At 41.7% G+C, this 19,140-nt stretch overlaps 1 protein-coding gene across 3 annotated transcripts; it reads left to right on the top strand.

The window, feature by feature from the left end:
- The first annotated feature begins 10 nt into the window (after positions 1 to 10).
- HACD4 (3-hydroxyacyl-CoA dehydratase 4) lies at positions 11 to 18,498 on the top strand. 3 transcript variants are annotated; one of them, XM_082335525.1, is made up of 7 exons: positions 11 to 93; positions 4,012 to 4,115; positions 5,018 to 5,145; positions 11,189 to 11,301; positions 13,943 to 14,049; positions 14,755 to 14,886; positions 15,625 to 18,498. In XM_082335525.1, the coding sequence occupies exons 2-7, from the start codon at positions 4,019 to 4,021 to the stop codon at positions 15,705 to 15,707; spliced, it is 660 nt and encodes a 219-aa protein (XP_082191651.1). In that variant the 5' UTR covers positions 11 to 93; positions 4,012 to 4,018; the 3' UTR covers positions 15,708 to 18,498. The 3 variants fall into 3 exon arrangements, with proteins under 3 accessions (XP_082191651.1, XP_082191653.1, XP_082191652.1); XM_082335527.1 differs by lacking the exon at positions 15,625 to 18,498 and adding an exon at positions 15,491 to 15,618; XM_082335526.1 differs by lacking the exon at positions 11 to 93 and adding an exon at positions 1,735 to 1,809.
- Positions 18,499 to 19,140: the final 642 nt, after the last annotated feature.

Below are 19,140 nucleotides of genomic sequence, written 5' to 3'. Positions count from 1 at the left end.
AGGGGTGATCTCCAAACAAACAGCTGTTGCAGCTGTAGAGAGAAAAAAGAAGAAAGATCAGGAGCAGCAGCAGCAATCCGACCCCTGCAACAGGTAATACCTCTTGAGCTCAGGTGACCTAGACTGCTCAAATGTGAAAAGGAAGGGAAAAAAAAAGAAAGTGGGGTGGGATGTGCCTGTGAGAGAAAAGTACATCTTTTGTACTGGTTCTCAGCAGCTTTCTTCTTCCTGAGCTATAGCGCTTGCAGCTTGTCTCAGGGGTGGGAGGGGGAAGGGGTGGAAGTTCAGACCAATATCACTTAAAAGGAAACTGTGTCAGCAGAGGGGCTTTTCTAGCAGACCTTTCCTGCAGAGAAAAAAAAAAAAGGAACATAGCGCTCTGGTTTCAGCGCGAGGGTTGCTTCCTCATGTGCGGCCAGCCAGTATGGGTGCATGGGAAGGCAGCAGAGTGTGATAGCTCTGAAGGCAAGGAAGTACTCAGTTCATGCATGCCTGTGTGGGACCCCCCCGAGAGGGACCTGAGTGTGGCCTTCATCCTGGCACCTTGCAAGGGACACCTAGCTGGGCCAAGGGCTGCCCCGAGCTGGGTGCCGCTGCTGTGCTACCTGTCACCTTACCTCAAGGGGGACGGGACATGGTCCTGACCACCCTTCAGACACTGAGGGCACCTACCTCCGTACTTACCTCGGATGACAGCTACCAGACAGACACACTGAAGACCTTCATGCCAAAAATAATAAAATGCAACAATTATACTTAAGTGATTTTTCTGCCCGTGGAAACATGTCAGGCTTTGCAAGCTAAAAGTCTATCACTGGTAAAATCTCTGCTGGTGAATAAAAGGGAAAAGAGGATGTTTGGGACTATGCTGCTGTGTGTTCTAGTGGAGTGGTCTTATGTTTCATCTAGTTTCCTAGGTTTTAGCCCAGAGAGAAAGCAGATAAAGTTTTCCGCTAAGCAAGGTTGATCCTAAATATAAGTTCATCCCTAGCATTTCAATGTATTTGGTATAAAATCAGCCACAGTAAATAACGTGGAACTAACAACTAAAACAACAGACAGTAAGCCCAGCCTTCTAGGTCTCTCTACTGCAAGACCCATGCCTGTTTCTTTCTCCTGTCATCAATGCAGGCACAGTACTGAAATGTGCAGTGTTCCCCCAATGCCTTCAAAGGAAAGCAACTTGAAAGTGTCAAAGCACATCACACTATAAGGAATAAATGCAGCAGCAAGTCCATTTTACAAACCAGGCACCAGGGAGGCTAAGTGAGGTTTGTAAGGTCAGCCAGCAAGTCTGGGGCAGGGTCAGGAACTGAACAGCTACCTGGTGGATCACTAGTCTGTGATTCGTCTGCAAGGGTGCTGCAGAAGCAGGCTCTGTGAGGTAGACGTGGAATGATGCCTGCTGTGAACCAAGGGGAACAGGAAATCTAATTAAAGCCTGTCTTTTCTGCCAGTGATCTTTAAAATAGAAGCAGATGGCTGAATTTTGTGTTGTGACACAGAACTGTTAGGACAGTGAAACAGGTTATCCTCAGTCTGCTTCTGGTTCTCTAGGTAGAGAAATCAGTCTTTGGATGAGAAAGACCTTAGAGGACAGTTATATTTCAGTTTCCTTTGATTACACTGAAATCACCTTTTATTCTGTCAAAGACTTCTGTTTGGTCTTAGGTACCTTTTGTGCGGGGATTAACACAGTAGGATGAAACCCCATTTTAAGATCAGGGCTGTTCCTTCCTACAGTGGAGAGCATCACCCAGTGAGGGAGCTGTGCTACTCATAGCTCTGGGGCCGGCATCAATCCTCCAGGTAACACCGGCACGCTGCCCGACAGCACACCTCTACACTTCACTGGGAATATGGGGCTCTCCATAAATGCCAACAGTGGGTATACATTTCAGCAGTCACCAGTACATTTTAAAGATGATGAGTTCTAACATGCAATGGCTGCCATATTGCCAAAACACTAATGTGAAGCTGCGTTTTGCGAATGTCCTCTTGGTTACGCCCTGTTTAGCCAAGATTAAGCAGTTTAAGAATTGTAAAGACAACAATTTTCTAGCCAGCCAATGGAGGAAGAGCTCTGAAAATAAGCCCAAATCAGTGAAAGACAAGTTCTGAGGATGAGACACAGATGTAGCAAACTAAACTTCAGAAGGAGAAACCATATGCTCAGCTTGCATCCCATGCAGAGCCCACACAGCAATATCAGACCAAATAGACTGGTGGAGGTGCTGACTGGGAAGCCTCAAGATTTTTATAACTGTTCCTGTAACTTTCATATCCATTACAGTAATTCCTATCCATCCAGTAATAAGGCTGTTTCTTAAATCAGAACAATGTTCTTAATTTTTTGCCTTTTTGTAATGTAGAGTGTCCCATCTTTTTTTCTTACCACAGGAGAGAACAAAGTGTCATTCAGTAATAAAGCAGATGGGATTTGGGGTGAATATTTATACCACTCACCAGACTTTAATCCGATTCAGTTGTATCATACTATTGCCAAAAGGAGTGTTTATGGAATAGATTCCTTTGTCTGGGTCCTCATATATCTTATTTTCATAGTATCAAAGGGTACTGATGTCACTTGGGCGGTAAATTATGCCAACAAATCTTTCTGTGCTTATAGAAGTGATGATATGAATAGCAGCCATCCTGCATAACAGGAAGAGAGGAAGAAAGGCATTTTCTATTACTTCCCTAGGGTACACTTAGATTAAAAATTTAGAAGATTAGTTTATCTAGATCAGTTTACGGAAGGGTGTATTGTTATTTATGGTCTTGGTCCAATGCTGGGAATTAAGTATATGCATTTATCATAATTAGATAGTTCTAAACACAGAAATTCACTGTGTTTGTTAATGTACAGATACAAATGAAATAAAGTTTGATGGCAGAGACATACCACATGAACACACTGGATCAAGGGGCAACTTAAAGAGATCTTAGTACTTACTGGGGCAGGAAATTAATTGGTCAAACACAGGAGATAGATAGATAAATTTTAGTACAAAATTAACAAATTCCTTTCCCAAAAAGGTGGACAGTCCTTTTCATAGCTGGAGGACAGGCAAGCCTCTCTCTCTGGAATAAGTCAGAAGAAAATACATTCATGGGAAAAGAAATTAAGTATCTATCTCCAGAGCCTATGAAGTTTTGCAGAAAGTCAGATCACCTATGAAAATTAGGTTGGAATAGCTACTAAAGTTAGTCTGCTCCAACAGGAGAAGATTCACTTTATTAAATGCAACGTGAAACACAGGCTGTGCAGAAAGACAAAGACACTAATTTAATGTTTATCTGGAAAACCTGTAGAGCAAGCTGGTTAAAAAAGGGAAAGACAGATATCCTTAAGACTGCATCAAATAAAAGCACATTGAAATGTGGCTTTCTTTTCCATTTTTTCACTTACATTTTTATAAAAACTTAGAACTATGCTGTCTGCTGGAGACGCTGCAAATTATTTGCTTGTACTTTAAGCTGTCTTGAGCACATGCTAGAAGCATGTCTTCTGGGAAAGACAGGATAAGCCTCACCTAGATGCAGAAATCCCGAGGCTGGTGTCTACAGTAGTCCAAGACCCCCAGCAGGGCTGTGCTGGGTGTGACCCCAGCAGTCCCTCGAGTCTGGTCACACCGACAAGGCAGAGCCAAGCCAAGAGGTTCAGGCTTGAATCCAGCACTCAGTGGAGTGTCTTTGTTTAGTTACTTTTCCTCAGGAGGCACAAATTTCACTGTATGGCCACAGATCACCCTAATCACTGGTGGAAACTCAGAAAATTTTTCTGGGCATATCCTAGGTGGTATCAACAAAGGGAGCCCTTGATCCATTAGGGAGAGCACTGTTCTGTGACCACTGACAGACACAGACAGTTTTCACTGATCTGTTTACATTTCAGCTGTTTTCCTTTGATTTCCTAACATGTCCAAAGAGGGTGCAATTTCTACAGGTCAAAAAGCTTGAATGTTGTAGTAAGTCATACCATTTGCCTTATCATTTTCACCTCCACAGCTTTACCATGAACACCTACCTCTTTGTGTATGACTTAATGCAATTCTGTGGACATTCCTGGATATTTACAAATATGATCATCAGGTTCATGTCGTTTGGAAAAGGTAGGATTCCTTCTATGTTTTCCTTAAACATTTTAAGAGTCAGTGACATACAGAAACATCAAATTAGAGATAAAGTTGGGATTCTGAATAGGTGTATGCCCAATAGCAGGGGCTGTAATTTCAATTAGAAAAACATTGTTTCTTCCATTAAAAAGGATGAACAAATTACTGGTACCTATGTTCTGTCTGTATCACATCAGGAATGAAGCTCTTGTTTTGCTAATGAGCTTTATTATTCAGCAGCATGCTAGTAACATTTGACTTAGACCTAAATGTGACTAGGTCCAGTCATTATGGTGAATATTAATCTTATTGAAGGCACTAGGAGGGAATATCTTTGTGGTTATTGCACATGACTCTCTTATCTCCAAAAACATTACAACATATTTCTCTTTCTGTTGCCTGGGGTTAAGGCACAAAAATAGAAAACTAGTGACTGGAAATTTAAAATTATTTATAATGGTGGACAGCTGTAGGCACATAAAATACCTACTTTGTGGTCTATTTGTTTTAGTAAATGCTGTGGGTACAGATACAGGCAAGAACTCAACATCTCATGTTTAGACATTACTCATACATTTCCTCAACATTTCCTAATATTCAGAAATATCCTAAAATGATATCTCTAAACCAACATGTCGTGCACAGTGTTTGCCAACACATCAAGTATAGGGGATCCCATTCTTTTCCCAGCTTCCTGGCTCTTTGTCAGAGCCACGCACACAGAGTAGACTGCCTCCTCCCCTCCCCGAAGCTTTGCTTCTACTATCCAAAAGTTTGGTACTGTGTGAACCTTATTTCTTGTCATCTCCAGTGGTGATAGGGCGGGAGCAAACCCAGTAGTTGGTCCAGACTTTTATTATATAACCACCCGCTAATTTTCCTCTTCACTTTGTCTGTAGATTCGTTGGCCGACACATTTTACTCCATAGGACTTGTAATGCGCCTTTGCCAGTTGTTATCTGTACTGGAGATCCTACACATCCTCATTGGCATTGACAAAAGCCGTCTCTTCCCCAGGTTTTTGCAGGTAAGACTATTTCTCAAGACCCTCCTTCCACGACCCACACACTTCAGCCATGGCTGCCCCTGGGGACATGCCCAGGCTGAACTACCCTGAATGGTCCACCTGCACCCTTCCTCAGGGAGCTTGGTCTGCTAATGGTTTGCTAACTGCAGGAATTGAGCCCTCAGAACTGGGTTGGGGAAGAGCTGCCCTCAACTTTTTTCTTTTTGAGTGAATCTGAATAGTGAGTGCCCCACGCCCAGCCCACAACAGCAGGGAGCTGGAAGATGTCCAGAGGAGTGGCCACCTGCAGAAATGGGGCAGCCCCCATTTCTAGGGCACCACAGGTGGCTGAGGATACTACCTCCCCAGCCAACTTGTTTACAGCCAGAAGACAACATTTCAGACCCTAAGTTTCAGTAGTTAATTCTTTTCCATGCCATTTCCTCACTGACAAGTGTGTATTTATTTTGTAGACAAGCACAAAACAAGATCTTGTGGGGTAGCAAAGTGATGGCAGTGAGAAAACCACCAGCACATCAAGCCTCCTGAAACAGGGTTTGCTGGCGGTCATGCAGTGTGGAAGGAAAAGAATTGATTGAGAAAGAGAAACTAAGGGACTGAAGAAGAATTAATGCTGGGATGGGCAAGAGAGGACAATTGTCATATTCTTGCTGTAAGGGTCTGTGCCCTCTGAAACCCAGACATGGGCAAATTGTGGCAACACCCAGAGGTTCTGACGCTGTTAAGGGGTTTATAGGGCATATGTTCAGCTGTAGGCAGAAAACCAGCCAAAAGATCACATGCTATAGCAGAAAAAAAGATGATTCTCTGACATTTTCCTTACCACACTCTTGTTTTCTGTTGGGAGTTAATCTCAGGTTTTGGTATTTTTCTTAATGCACTGGAAAAAGTAAAAATGTTGACTTGAGTTTGTCTTCAAACCTTTCCAATCCTTAGTATTTGAATAATGGTGAAACTAGTATTGCTCTCAGCAGTCAGAAGGTAGAAGACTAAGAGTAGTTAGTTATGTTTTTAGTTTTCTGGATAGCCCATTTTTGTCAAATGACATATTGCATGGGTGAAGATGTTCCTCTTTTTAAATCTCCATTAGAAATTTATTGACTAATACAGATCTCTGTTCTTTATGCTGCTCACTAAGTATGGCAGCAAATTCGTCAAAATGCAATTAACTGTTTTTCCCTGCCTAAATCTACATGCTTTTACACTAATCTAGGGAAAAAGAAAAAGTATCCTATCTAATCTAATGTGTCCTGTAACAAATCTCATGTCATCTCTTGGAGAGAAGAGCAGCCTGCTAATGCTAATAGTCATTAAAGCAAGGCTTGTCCTGGAAGAGTTTACATGTTCCCCAGCCCTGATATAGTCCGTTCCTTTCCTACCCAGCCATACAGAAGCAGAGATCAGGGAAACCTGCACAAACACTGCTCTGTGTCACCACAACAGACACTAGATATGAAATGGATATTCTGAGCAAGAAAACTGTGACCGTTCTTGGGCAGTGCAATTACTGCAGCGCTCTCCAGGGCAGCATGGCGAAGGTAGGTCAGGGAATGATACGGCACTGTGACTCCAAACATTTGCCTCACAACAAAGGTAGCTTTGGATCCTTATTTTGTTCTTTCCCAAGTGTTCTCTCACCGCAAACACAACTCTCTTGCCTTGATGTTAGCAGTAGTCTCATGCTGCCCAAGCAAAGTGCACAAGCTCTTTGGTGTAGACTCTGCTTTCACTTGGTTTGCCCTGCTTTTGGTGTGAGAGTGCAGGTTAAGCAGTTGTATGCAAACAGTGCTCCCATGTGCCTTGCCACACTTTCCTCCCTACCTCTTAGGAAAAAAAAAAGATATATTTTCCACAATGAACTGTGGAAGGATAGTTCAAGATGCTTACCTTACTGCAGCCTACTGGACTACTGCATATAATCAGGGCACTGGTAAAGCTCCAAGAATCTGATAGTGTCTGCCCTGTTCTGCATTGCCACCACCTACCTGTTCCGACTTTAAGCTTGAAACGTATCCCTAGATGCGTCCCTCAGGCCATGCACGCACATGCATATCCACAGTGAAGTTCATCTCAGGTGGTCTCTAGGATGAGAGAACAGGTGGTATAGCAATGTCAGGGAAGCACACGGGTGGAGGTAATGCCACCTTGGATAAAACAAGCTGCGAAGGCACTCCTGTGGTCGTTGGTTGTTTTGTAGGCCTTATAGCAAGAGACAAGATTTAAGCAGAGTTTGAATGAAGGATTTCTGCCTAATATCCCATTTATTGTGGTTTAGTAGCATTTACAAGGAACACTTTGAGATACACATTACAGATAGTGGAAAAGCAAACTCAGAGGTGTTTTCTGGAAAAAAACCATACAGGATGGCCTCATTGAGGGACAAAGTCTCAGGCCACCAGGCAACTGAGAAGGGTTAGGTAGGCCAAGGCCAAGCCACACCATGAAAGAAAGATGAGTCCTGTGTGATGGGTGCTCTGGAGAAAGGGAAGACAAGGAAGGGTCACAAAGTTCATGCAAAGGGATGTCTCTCAGGGCATTTGCAGCTTGAATGAATGAGAGGAATACAGGAGAATGTGTCACATGTCATTGCAGTTGCCAAAACAGAGTGTAATGAAATTTAGTAGTCTGGCCGGGGAGTAAAGGCTGATGGGACTGGTACTTTAGCAAGGGAGAGAGTAGGAAAGATGTAAGAAAAGACTGGCAGTTTTGTGAACAAAACACCAGTTCTTCATCCTGTGCAAACAGGATTGGATTTACCAGACCAAAAGCAATGTACTGTGGCTTTGTGATAAAAACATTAATTTTTAACTTAATCTAAACATTTAGTAGCACTTTTCTTACCTTTTTTTTTTTTTCTAAACATTCACTAAATCAAAGAGCTATGTAAGGATATCAGGTACCAAGTATGATACTGCACGGTCACGGTTATTAAAAAGTGGAAGTGAATGTGCTGCCTGCTCCTGCCCTAACCTCAGCTAGTCTAATTTGCTGTTTCACTTACTTGCTTCAAATGCCCAGGCTGTCTTGCGGAAATCTATGCCATTCTACAGAACTTGCTGTATCCTGTGAGAGACCAGTGCTGGGAGAGGAAGGAAATTCCAGTTTGATTTTAATACAAAGAACAAGAACGAATGAAAAATGAAACCGTTGTGTTTATGCTTTGTGAGGTGTCAACACATACTTCCTTTTTATGAACGTGAAAACACAGGACTTCTATTTTGTTTGGTTGGTTTTTTTAAGCAAGAGAATAGCAACAGAGAATACCATATTTTCATTCATGCAAGGACAGATGATTTATAGAAGAAATGAGCTGTGGCTGAGCAGCTGCACATGCTTTTTATATATATGTGTATGTAGACACACATACACATATGCATACATGTATGTGTGTCTATTTATGTATGGATGTGCTTTCAGGTATATATGTATACAGATGTGTGTGTATAGGGGGACAATATCAACAGACATTTACTGGAATATCCTCTTCTTCAAGTAGCACTCTGCCTTGTCATTTGCTGAAAAAGGTCCCCAGCGTCTGACTAACCTCTGCATCTACCTTTGATTTGCATGTGTTACCTAAAGGTATGAGTCCTGTGAAAGAAAAGAGCACAATGCCTTGAAGGGAAACAAAGGCAAGCAGGCAGGCAACCTCCTGATTTACACAGAAAAGAGGTAGGATGCCACTGTGTATCCTCATGAGGACATCACAATTGCCCTGAGCAGCCAGGCCCTCCATCCTCTGATGGAGGGAATCTGTTGAGCCCCATCTAGGTGATACTCACAGCCTCTTGTGCATCTGCTTGTGCCCTGGGGAGAGAAGGAAACCCATAACCTCTTCCACTCCCAGACCATGAGGCTGAATTGTGGGTCTCCACAGCTACTCTGTCTCATTGGCCAATGCTCATCCTTTTGAAAGTGGGGATGGTAGCTACCTGTCTGCTGCTTATTCTTTTATCTCACTGAAATGGGATCAGCTCCTGATCACTTGGCCTGTGCTGTTTTCTAGCACTTGTCCACCCAGCCACCTCTTGAAGAGCACGTGACTGTTTGGAAAATCTGCCAGCTCTCACATCTAAAAACGTCTACCTTTTCATTATCATGATAAGGCTTTGGTCTCTAGGTGAGAAAATTCCCTGTGGCAATTCCCTGAAATATCTCTCTTATTAACAATATTGCAGAACTCTCTTTCCACATCCCAGTCTGATTTTAGCGTTCGTAACAAAATGCCCACACCACCAATGCTGCACTCCTTTACCACCCTTCACCAAAATGATTTTAACTCAGGTTCTATTTTATTTATGCTCTTCAGCACATAACCCCGTTCAATGCTCACACTGCTTTCACCTTTGTTTTGATTTCCCTCTTGTGATGGTTGTCCCACCATGCTTCTCCTCAGTCTGTTGTATCTGGTTTCAGATCCTGCGTCAACACTTCCAGTTCCCCAGTTTTCTTGCCAGGTTCCTCAGCATCAGCGTACAAACACAGGACTTAACTACCTTTCACTCTCTGTTTCCTGGCCCATCTATACAGAAGTCTGTCAACATGTGATCTTCTTAGCAATCAATTCCTCAGTTAGGGACCAATGGGTTCAGTAGCACAACATGACAGTCAGGGCAGGGTGAGAGGCAGCAAAACCATTTTTATCCGTTGTGGCCTCTCAGTGCTTTTCAAGATGAGGAACCAGATCCCTAGGGGATGGACACGCTCTCTTTCTGTATGAAAAATTGCTCTCACGTAATTTTGCTGAATAGTGAAGTGATGGCTGCTTTATCTGACAGATGTGGTTTGCAAAGAAAGTCGGTAGCCAAAATGTTCCACACAGGAACCGATAAACTTTATGTAGCAAAACTACCACACAAAATTGCTGCGAGGCGATTTTCTTATTTCTTTTAAGGTAGGAGTAAGGGGGAGGGGGAAACCAGTGAAGAATGACTGTGCTTATAAAACCCAACTTGTTAATATGTTTTCATTTCATGACTTTTCACTGCTTTGACATCTTAATCCATAACCTCATTAAACCTAGGGCACCTTATGGAAGAGGTGGCAGTGGGTATAAAAAAACCCAAGGAAGCTATACTGATGCATCTGGACTGAATAAATGCATGTTTTCTCGTTCAACACTTTCAAATAAGAGTGTAAATCAGAGTGAACTGGTACCATTCTGGGAGTTTCACAAGCAACTGTTGGCAGTACTGAATATTACAGATATATTTATTTTACAGGGCAGGGTATGGATACTGATAGGAAACTTGTCCAAGAAAGCTGCAAAAAGACACATTTATTTTTAATTTCTTGAGCATTAATACTGCCAAAGTATTTTTTTTAAGCTGAAGACACTGCCTGTTTAATCCACTTCTATCTCTTTTCATTTGTAAAGGCATACCTTGTGGCTCAGATAAGGTTCAAACACTAGAAAAATGTTATGACATAAATATTATGGCAACAATTCACATAAATGACAAGCTTAAGCCCACTTCTCCTAGCCAGGAATAAGAAGGAAAGAAAAAAAAGTAATTCTAATTTTCCTCCTCCTTTCTGCAAATCTTACGTGAGAGAGATCCCTTGGGATGCAGCTCTCCAAGCTATGGAAAGCAGAGCTGGGACTGTGAGATTAGCACCGTCGGCGTACTACTCCCCCAAGGGCCCTCTGTATCCCACGGCCTCCCACACAGCCTGCAAGCAAGGAAGCTTACCCCCGCCAGCCCTGCAGGCACCGGGGTGCCGTGGGAGAAGTCCTCGCTCCCATGACCTCAGCTGGCTCATCCACAGGTTTCCTGGGCTATAAACCCAAGTCATCGCTGTTGGCAAGCAAACCTCCACCCTTACCATAGCAGATCTATGATGCTGCAGCCAACAATTTCCAGTTCCCCGAGCTGAAGGTCAACAGGGCCTTGAACAAAAGCAGGCCAAGAAGTGAAACTTTCACTGGAGCATTGTGTAAAGGAAATTGGATTCACCCGTGGCCTGCTATTTTGCCAAAACGGCACAGAAATGAGAGCTATAGAAGGTGCTACCTGAATTCACAATTCTTTTTTCTTTTCAGATCACTGAGAGAATAATTGTTTTATTTGTCGTGATCAACAGTCAGGAAGAAGTTCAAGGGAAATATGTCGTGTGTGTTTTATTTTTCCTTTGGAATTTATTAGACGTGGTCAGGTAAGGAGTCAACGGCGAAACCACGAGGGGAAAATGGGTCATTCTTGCAAGCAGAAACCCATCCCCACTGTGCTGCAGGCTCATTTCATTATTTTGAAATTGGTAGAAAAGCGTATTATTCATTTTAAATAGAAGCTTGGACCTTATAAGCTACTTACTGATTTTTACAAAAATCCACATAGCTGAGAGACAAGAGTGACTTACAGAAGTAAATCATTGCATTAATATTTGTAGTTCAAAGGATTTGACCTTTTTAACAAAAATTTAGAAGGAAATCACAACTACCCCCCGGGGAACAGCAATTTCCAAAATTGATTTACAATCCTAATGCTTTAATTATTTTTTTTTTTAACATCTCACTTCGATACAAGATTGACAGCACAGTAAGGCAGCACTGGCAGGACTTCTTATTAAGACAGAAAGACTGTTCTGGATTAATGGCACTGTGCTTTCCAAAATGCCAAGAGCTCCTGCTCTAGAGACTGAGAATTTTGGTGCAGTAGGGAATAGTTCACACCGCAGGGACAATGCACATGAGGCAAAATGGATAGGAATACAATTCAGGATTTTTATTGCAAAAATTTTGTATGGTGGAAGGTTACCAGTACCTCCCTGTGGTAAAAGTATAATGGTGAAAATTCCACATTACTGACTTTTGCATCAATATCTGCAGTTTCTTAAATGTAGCTTAAGCCTCTATGGACCTCAGTTTATAGGCTTAGAGTAGGGAAGACATATGGGATTAAGAAGCATTTTACCAAGACATAGCCCTCATGGCAACCTCTGTATGGGAGCCAATTTTTTTCTTTATCTTTTTTCTTTCTGCTAAAGTAGCTTTTTTTTTTCTTTTTTTTCTTTATCTTTTTTCTTTCTGCTAAAATAGCTTTCTCCTATTTTAAGTACATTGCTTTGGGGACTGACTGGGGAATATAGATTTAGACAGCAAAGGATATATATATTATATATAATATATATATAAGAGATCTGCAAAAAGAAAGTGTCAGGTAGGATTAATAAGATAGATTTTAAGTCAGCTTCAGAGTACTTGTACTGTATGTGTTAAAACTAGTACTTGTATTAATTATTTGGATTATTACTCCATCCCATTTCTTTTTGAAGTTTGTAAAGCTAAAATAGTAGAACTTAATCTCAAATGAAAGGGTTCTGTGCAGCTGGAGAGAGGCCAAAAGCCTAAACAATATCAGCTGTAAAGTCCTGACAGTGCATAACAGTCCTATCAATGCATCATTATTGTCTATCATTGCTAAAAAACACAGTCCAGCATCATAGAAGTAACAGTGGCCGTTTAATAGGCAAGATACTGTGGTCTATAGCAGCAAATGACCAATTCAAATAATAACACATAGTACAACTCATACAGAATTAGAATCCTTACCTGATTTATTTTACAGCATCTGTGCCGTGTCCTAGCATCTCAAAGAAGCAGCCATGTCTAAAAGTGTACAGGAATCTATCCCATCCCTTAGCCAATTAGTCTTGAAGTATTACAAATTCTTTCACGTAGTTCTTCAGGGACATAAATATCCTCTGCATTATAGTTAATGATATACTGAGAGCAAATTCTGCAAGGTTTTCTGTATCTGATCTTTCCTGCTTATACCATAAACAGCTTCTAGAACGTGTGTAGACGGGGAGCAGCGGTTTCCTTTTTGTATTGGGTTGAGATTATGCCTTAAAAGCAATAACAATAAAAAATGGAGACAACCCTGAGGTTGCAGAGGGCAAACTTGAGAGAAGATGGTACATTTATAGCCTATCAAACTCTTCTACAGTCCAGGAATGATGCAAAATTAGTCAAATGAATTAATAAGGGGATACAGAAAGTTTGTTTAATGCTGGTTCCATCTGTCAGAAACAGTCCTGGCTAACAGTGGCTTAAAAATCCTTATTTTCATATCTCTAGCAAGACCACAGGCCAAAAAGCCTTTCAACTGACCAAAAATGCTATCAGACCTCTTTCTCTGGTGTTTGGAAAGCTGCTGTACCACTTGTAGATCAAACTAGCTAGGATTAGCTCACCTTTGGTGACTAAAGTCCTAGGCATTCTGGTCTCCCAGTGAGCAAAAGTAACAGTCACAGTAATAAAACACTGCAATTCATTGGAGTGCAACTGCTTTTTTTGCATCTACTTCCCCTTCTGATGTCCAGCAGAGGGGCAGCCATACTACAGAAGATTAAGTACCTGTGATTACCTTGCTGTTTAGCCTCCTCCAGCAGTGCTTTAGCTAGTTCAGCAGTCATAAATCAGCATTTCCTCAGTCCCAAGCAACAGTCATATTCTGCCTGCCCCTCTCAGTTGTAACATCACTATCTGAAATAATTTTCTGATGGACCAATATGAAAGCACACTGGTTTCTGGTAGAGCCTTTGGGCTGGAGGACTGTATTGCTGTCTGCCTGCTCTAGGGTAGCACCACAGACAACCTTTCTGAAACCATGAACCACCTACTTTCAGACATCAGTTAGAGCCTGTACAAAACTGTGGCAGTATTGCTCTGAAATTGTCTCAGGTAGGCAGCTCCAAGCTCTTCTGCAATTCCCTTGGATTTTTCAATAATATATCTTCATTGTAAATACATGATCATTCCCTCTGAGCTCATGTGCTGCTCCTCTTGCTGCAGGTACACTTACAACATGTTAGCAAGGATGGGAATATACTACCTACCACTGACATGGCTCAACTTCTCACTGTGCATCCTGCTCTATCCCCTCTCAGTTCTGGCTAAAGGTAAGCAGATGGGAAAGGTACCAACGACTTGCTTCCTTAATCTTCAATAAAATTTGATCAGTTCGATTGTAATTTGTGTTTAAGATTTTTTTTGTGTTGCCAAAGTGGTCATAAATGTTTATGTTCTCATATTAACCTGTATGTCACCTATCTTCCTCTTTTCTGTACTTTTTTCCTTAATAGGGGTTCTCTGGGGTTTGTGTGCCTGTTTTTTGGTGTGTTTTGTTTTTTAACAGTATGGAATAACATTCATTTTTCTGGGTAAAGCAGGAAAATACCCCCACACACAGGTGGACACATGGAGTCCCCCATTCCAGATTGACCACATTAGACAGCAAGTCCCAAAGCTGCCTTCTCCACGACTGAGGCTGGCCTTACTGGGTCAGGCCATACTTGGCAGCTTATCACATTTACACCAGGAAATGTGCCCACCGAGATCATACTGAGAGCAGTGCAACTACACGAGCGACAGAACTTGTTATTGAATAGGAAATACTTGCTAATTCTAGTATTGAGAGCAATTAGCACCTCAGACCTACAAAACTGAACTCAAGGAGAAAACAATGTGCATACGCATATGAATGACATGGCAAATTTAGCATATGATATAGCTACCTGTGTCTTAAAGGTAACAGACTTTTACATGAAGCTTTGTGATGATCTTCCACCTCCTTTTGACTAAAGATTTACCATGTTATTTTACAGCATTTGCAATTTGTGTATCACTGCCTTATTTTGAATCCTTTGGCACATACTCCATCAAGCTACCATTTCCATTCGCCTTCTCAATCTACTTCCCCTATGTTCTGAAAATGTACCTGCTAGTGCTGTTTATGGGTAAGTATCTCATCTTCCAGAAAGCTGGGTCTCAATACAACTGGGATGCCTATGGCAATAAAAAAATCAAATCAGTATACCTCCTTTCACAAACTCTCTCTGCCACATCTCCTGCAGACCACTGCAGGGAAGTTCATCACCAGCTGTTTTGATTTCTGATGTCTGTCAATATGAATGATTGAATTTGGAAGAGACACTGTGTGTGTGAGGCATAAAAATACAAACCAAAAATATAAAAATTGCTTCAATGATCCTGGCCTTACAGCTATTTACTGAAGTTTGCTTTTTTTCCCCCCCCCCCTAAAAAAAAAAAAAAAAAAAAAATCAATTCCCATTTGATCATACTCTCATTCTCTGCAACTCCTCCTCGCTCATTCCTCCTAACTGGTATGAGAAGTTATATCTAAATTAAGACTTTTACAGTTTGATTATCCAAAGGGATGAAAAAAGACCCCACCTCAAAACCTGCAAACTCTCTATTTAGACACCTTCTCAACAAAATATGTTTGAAAAATTTGAACTGAATTTGGCTCCATAACAGCCAAGTCTTCATTCTGTTGTTGGCTTTAACACTAATGTGAAGGATCTCATCTTTGTGATGCAGCGTTCTGTTCCTAAGATCGTGGAAGGAACTGTGCAAGGTTGCCAGATGAAGGCTCATACTGTTCTTTCTAAATGAATTGAAGACACTTTGGACTCTACTCCCTTGTTCTTACACCATTTTGTGTTTTGATTCAGGTATGTGCTTTATCATCCAGAACCTCTTCTCCGAAAGGAAGGCACACCTAGGGACAGGCAACATCAAAAAGAAAAGAAGCTAAGTTGATATTTTGTTTGGAAATAAGAAACACATTCCCAGTGGGCTGCTGCATATCATAGGTTAAAAAGAAATTAGACAAAGATTTTCAATGCAAAACTCCTATTTGCATATACATTATCTGGCTGTGTAGAATTTTGAGAAAAGGCAGGTCTCTTTAATGCACCTCAGAAACAGAGCAGCTCAAAATAACTAGTTACTTTTGAACGCTCTGACTTCAAATGGCAGGAGTTTTAAAAATGAATATGTTTTTTCTAACGTATATTAGAGAACTCTGAAAAAAATTGAAGATTTTCACGCTAACAACACTTGTTTTGGTGTTGTTACCTCATTAGCAACAGATATTCTGTAATGTCAATACCATTTAATCTAGAAGATTATTTTATATTAGGCCAACATGTATATTTATATTAGGCCTCATATATATAGAAATGCTAAATTAGCTAGAACTGGAATCTCTCAAGGAGCAGAAGCTGGAAACTTTGCAACCTATGAGATTCACATGCTGATTAGCCCCAGGCATTCGCAAAGGATACTTCACATTCTGGTCCAACCTTCACTTCTCCAAACAAGATTCCAGGAAGTGCAGCTAAACCATAAAGGCAAGTGATCAGGCACTTGTCTACTCTATATTCAAGGGGATATTTAAGGGTCAGAAGTAAAAACTTACAATCATATGTCTGGCAGACATTAAGAATCTCGTCCTCCACAATGATTTTCCTCCATGCTGAACAGCAGGCAGATATGCAAAAGAAGTGTGATGTAGTCAGGCCAAAATATATGTTGTTCTTTAAAGAGAAGTGAATGACTATCAAAAGCCATGTGCAAAATTCTATCCATTTTACTCAAGTGCATTGCTCCTCATACTTCTGTAGGACTATCTGTGAGAATGCAACTAGAACATAGTCTCTTCAAAAGCTGGGAATGAAGAATATGGACAGCAACCCAGTGGACTGTACAGGCAAGAATGGAAAAATAACTGCTTAGAGGCTGACAGGGGCTTTTCTGATGTTTCATCATATTATCATCCATTTGAATTCAAGCAGGTGGGGGAGAAAAGTGAGGTTCTTTTTTTGAGCTTGACTGAAAACTGGGGGGGAGGGAGGAAAGATAATAGTTGGAGGGAAGATAATATTTAAAGGGAAAATGAACACTATCACAATACGAAGAGGCTTTTGCCTAAACCATGCAGCTGAAGAAGGTATATAAGGAAAGAGTGAAGCTGGCCTTGATAAACTCAGTTGTTATGAAAGGTCACCTACTATAATTTTTATTTATTTAATATATGTGTTAGACAATGCCAGCAGACTGTTGTGACCACTGGAGTATTTGCAAACCATAAGCAACAAGGTCATGCATGTGATAGTATAGAGTCAACCTTGGTTTGGTGTTTGTTGACAGAGGTAGGAATTTGGAACTTACTAGAGAAACAGAAGTACTTCCACTTTGGACTTCTGTATGACCCAAACTGATTCAAATGTGGACAGTGTGAACGAACATACAGAGCAGCTGAATAGGATGCCAACTTTGAAGAGAGCCAGAATAAGAACACTTCACATCAAACCACTATATAACATGCTACAGGTGAAACATGGTCATTTTTCCCCTTGGTAATCCAATCTAACATGTCTGTCATCAAACTGCCCGGAATTAACATACCCTGTAGGAGGAAACATGACATACGATATTGTACTGGGTCTATGTGGCAAGGCTTTGGGGAAGTAGGGAAGCTGCAGGGATGGCCTCTGTGAAAAGAAGACAGGGGCTTCCCCCATGCCAGACACAGCTGGTTCCAGCCAGCTCCAGAACACAGCCACCGTGGGACACTGCTGAGCCAAACAGCAAAGCTCATGGTGCCTCTTTGAAAACGTATTTAAGAAAAGGTAAAAACCGCTATGCAGCAGTTGTGAGAGAGAAGAAAAATGTGAGAAACAGCTCCGCAGACACCAAGGTCATGGGGAAGGAGAGGAGGAGGTGCTCCAGACACTGCAGCAGATTCCCCTGGAGAAGACCATGGTGGAACAAGGCTGTCCCTCCGCAGCCCATGGAGGACCACACCAGACAAGATATCCGCACTGCAGCCTGTGGAAGACCCCACACTGCAGCAGGTGGATGTGCCCTGAAGGAAGCTCCAGTCCACAGAGAGCCCACACAGGAGCAAGTTCGTGGCAGGAACTGTGGCACATGAGGGACCCACACTGGAGCAGCCTTTTCCAGGTGGACTGTACCCCATGGAAAGGACCTATGCTACAGCAGTTCTTGAAGAGCTGCAGCCTGTGAGAAGGAACCATGTTGGAGCAGTTCATGAAGGACATCCCATTGGAGGGACACCATGCTGGAGCAGGGGAACAGTGTGAAGAAGAACAAGCAGCAGAGATCAAGGTTTATGAACTGACTGCAACCCCCATTCCCTACCCACCCTGCACGATTTGGGGGGAGAGGAGGTAGAAGAGTCAGGAATGAAGGAGTAAAGTTGAGCCTAGGAAGAAGGGAAAGTGTTTTTAGTTTTGTCTTTGTTTCTTACCATCCTACTCTATTTTTAACTGGCAATAAATTACTCTTCCCCAAGTCAATTCTGATTTTGTTACAGTAAATGGTAAATGATCTCCCTGTCTTCACTTTGACCCATGAGCTTTCTCATCCTATTTTCTCCCTGTCCTGTTGAGGAGGCAGAGTGAGAGGCGCAGCTGAATGGGCATCTGGCAACCAGCCAAGGTCAAACCTACCACAGATATTCATATTAAGCCATGTTTATTGTTTTATGCTAAAAAAAAAAAAAAAATCCAGATGTGATGCTCTCCCTTTGTATTGATTCTTACAGCTGGCTAAAACGCTGGAATAGGATAAAGATTCTTTAAAATTCACTAGGGGGAGGACCCCTAGACCTAAACTGCAGGAAAAAGGTATGAAGTTAATGACAGAAGACTTCCCCACCTCTTTCTGGTGCAGAGGTACCTTGGGGTAGGTAACTGGGAGATCCAGGGAATCAGCCTTCCATGTGTGACCACAGCAAGCCACTGTAACTTCAGCTCCAATGCCTTACCTTACTTTCTGGAAAAGCTCAGGACTGGGCAGGCGAAAAGGTGCTTAAAAAGTTGCCCAAGTCTTTCTACCTCTGGAAACTCAAATCTTTGTTCAAAACTTGTATCAGTCTTGAGATCCCAGCTCATCTGTATCTCCATTTAGATCATCTGATATTGGAATCAAAATAAGCATTGTTCTTACACAGCTACATAAACACAGGCAAAACAATGTACTGTATAGACAAGGGTGAAGAAGTATCACTAGGGAAGTGATATATAATTGAAAGTGGTTAAACAATCTCTTTAGGAACAGAAGGGTATCCGACTACTACATTTGTCTGACATTTAAGAAAACACTATTTTTAGTACAGCTTATGTACTTTGAGACTGAACTCATAAATATGCGTATGAAAC

Source organism: Platalea leucorodia (genome assembly GCF_965183815.1).
Source record: "Platalea leucorodia genome assembly, chromosome: Z".
Classification (NCBI taxonomy): Eukaryota; Metazoa; Chordata; class Aves; order Pelecaniformes; family Threskiornithidae; genus Platalea; species Platalea leucorodia.
The sequence above is the reverse complement of the archived record's forward strand: the minus strand, read 5'-3'. Positions and strand labels throughout refer to the sequence as shown.

Excerpts from the sequence above, each read along its gene's own strand:
- HACD4 (XM_082335525.1), top strand. The coding sequence starts at position 4,019 with ATGAACACCTACCTCTTTGTGTATGACTTAATGCAATTCTGTGGACAT. Across the intron at positions 11,302-13,942 it reads AATTTATTAGACGTGGTCAG|GTACACTTACAACATGTTAG; the intron begins GTAAGGAGTCAA and ends CTCTTGCTGCAG. Across the intron at positions 14,887-15,624 it reads CCTGCTAGTGCTGTTTATGG|GTATGTGCTTTATCATCCAG; the intron begins GTAAGTATCTCA and ends GTTTTGATTCAG.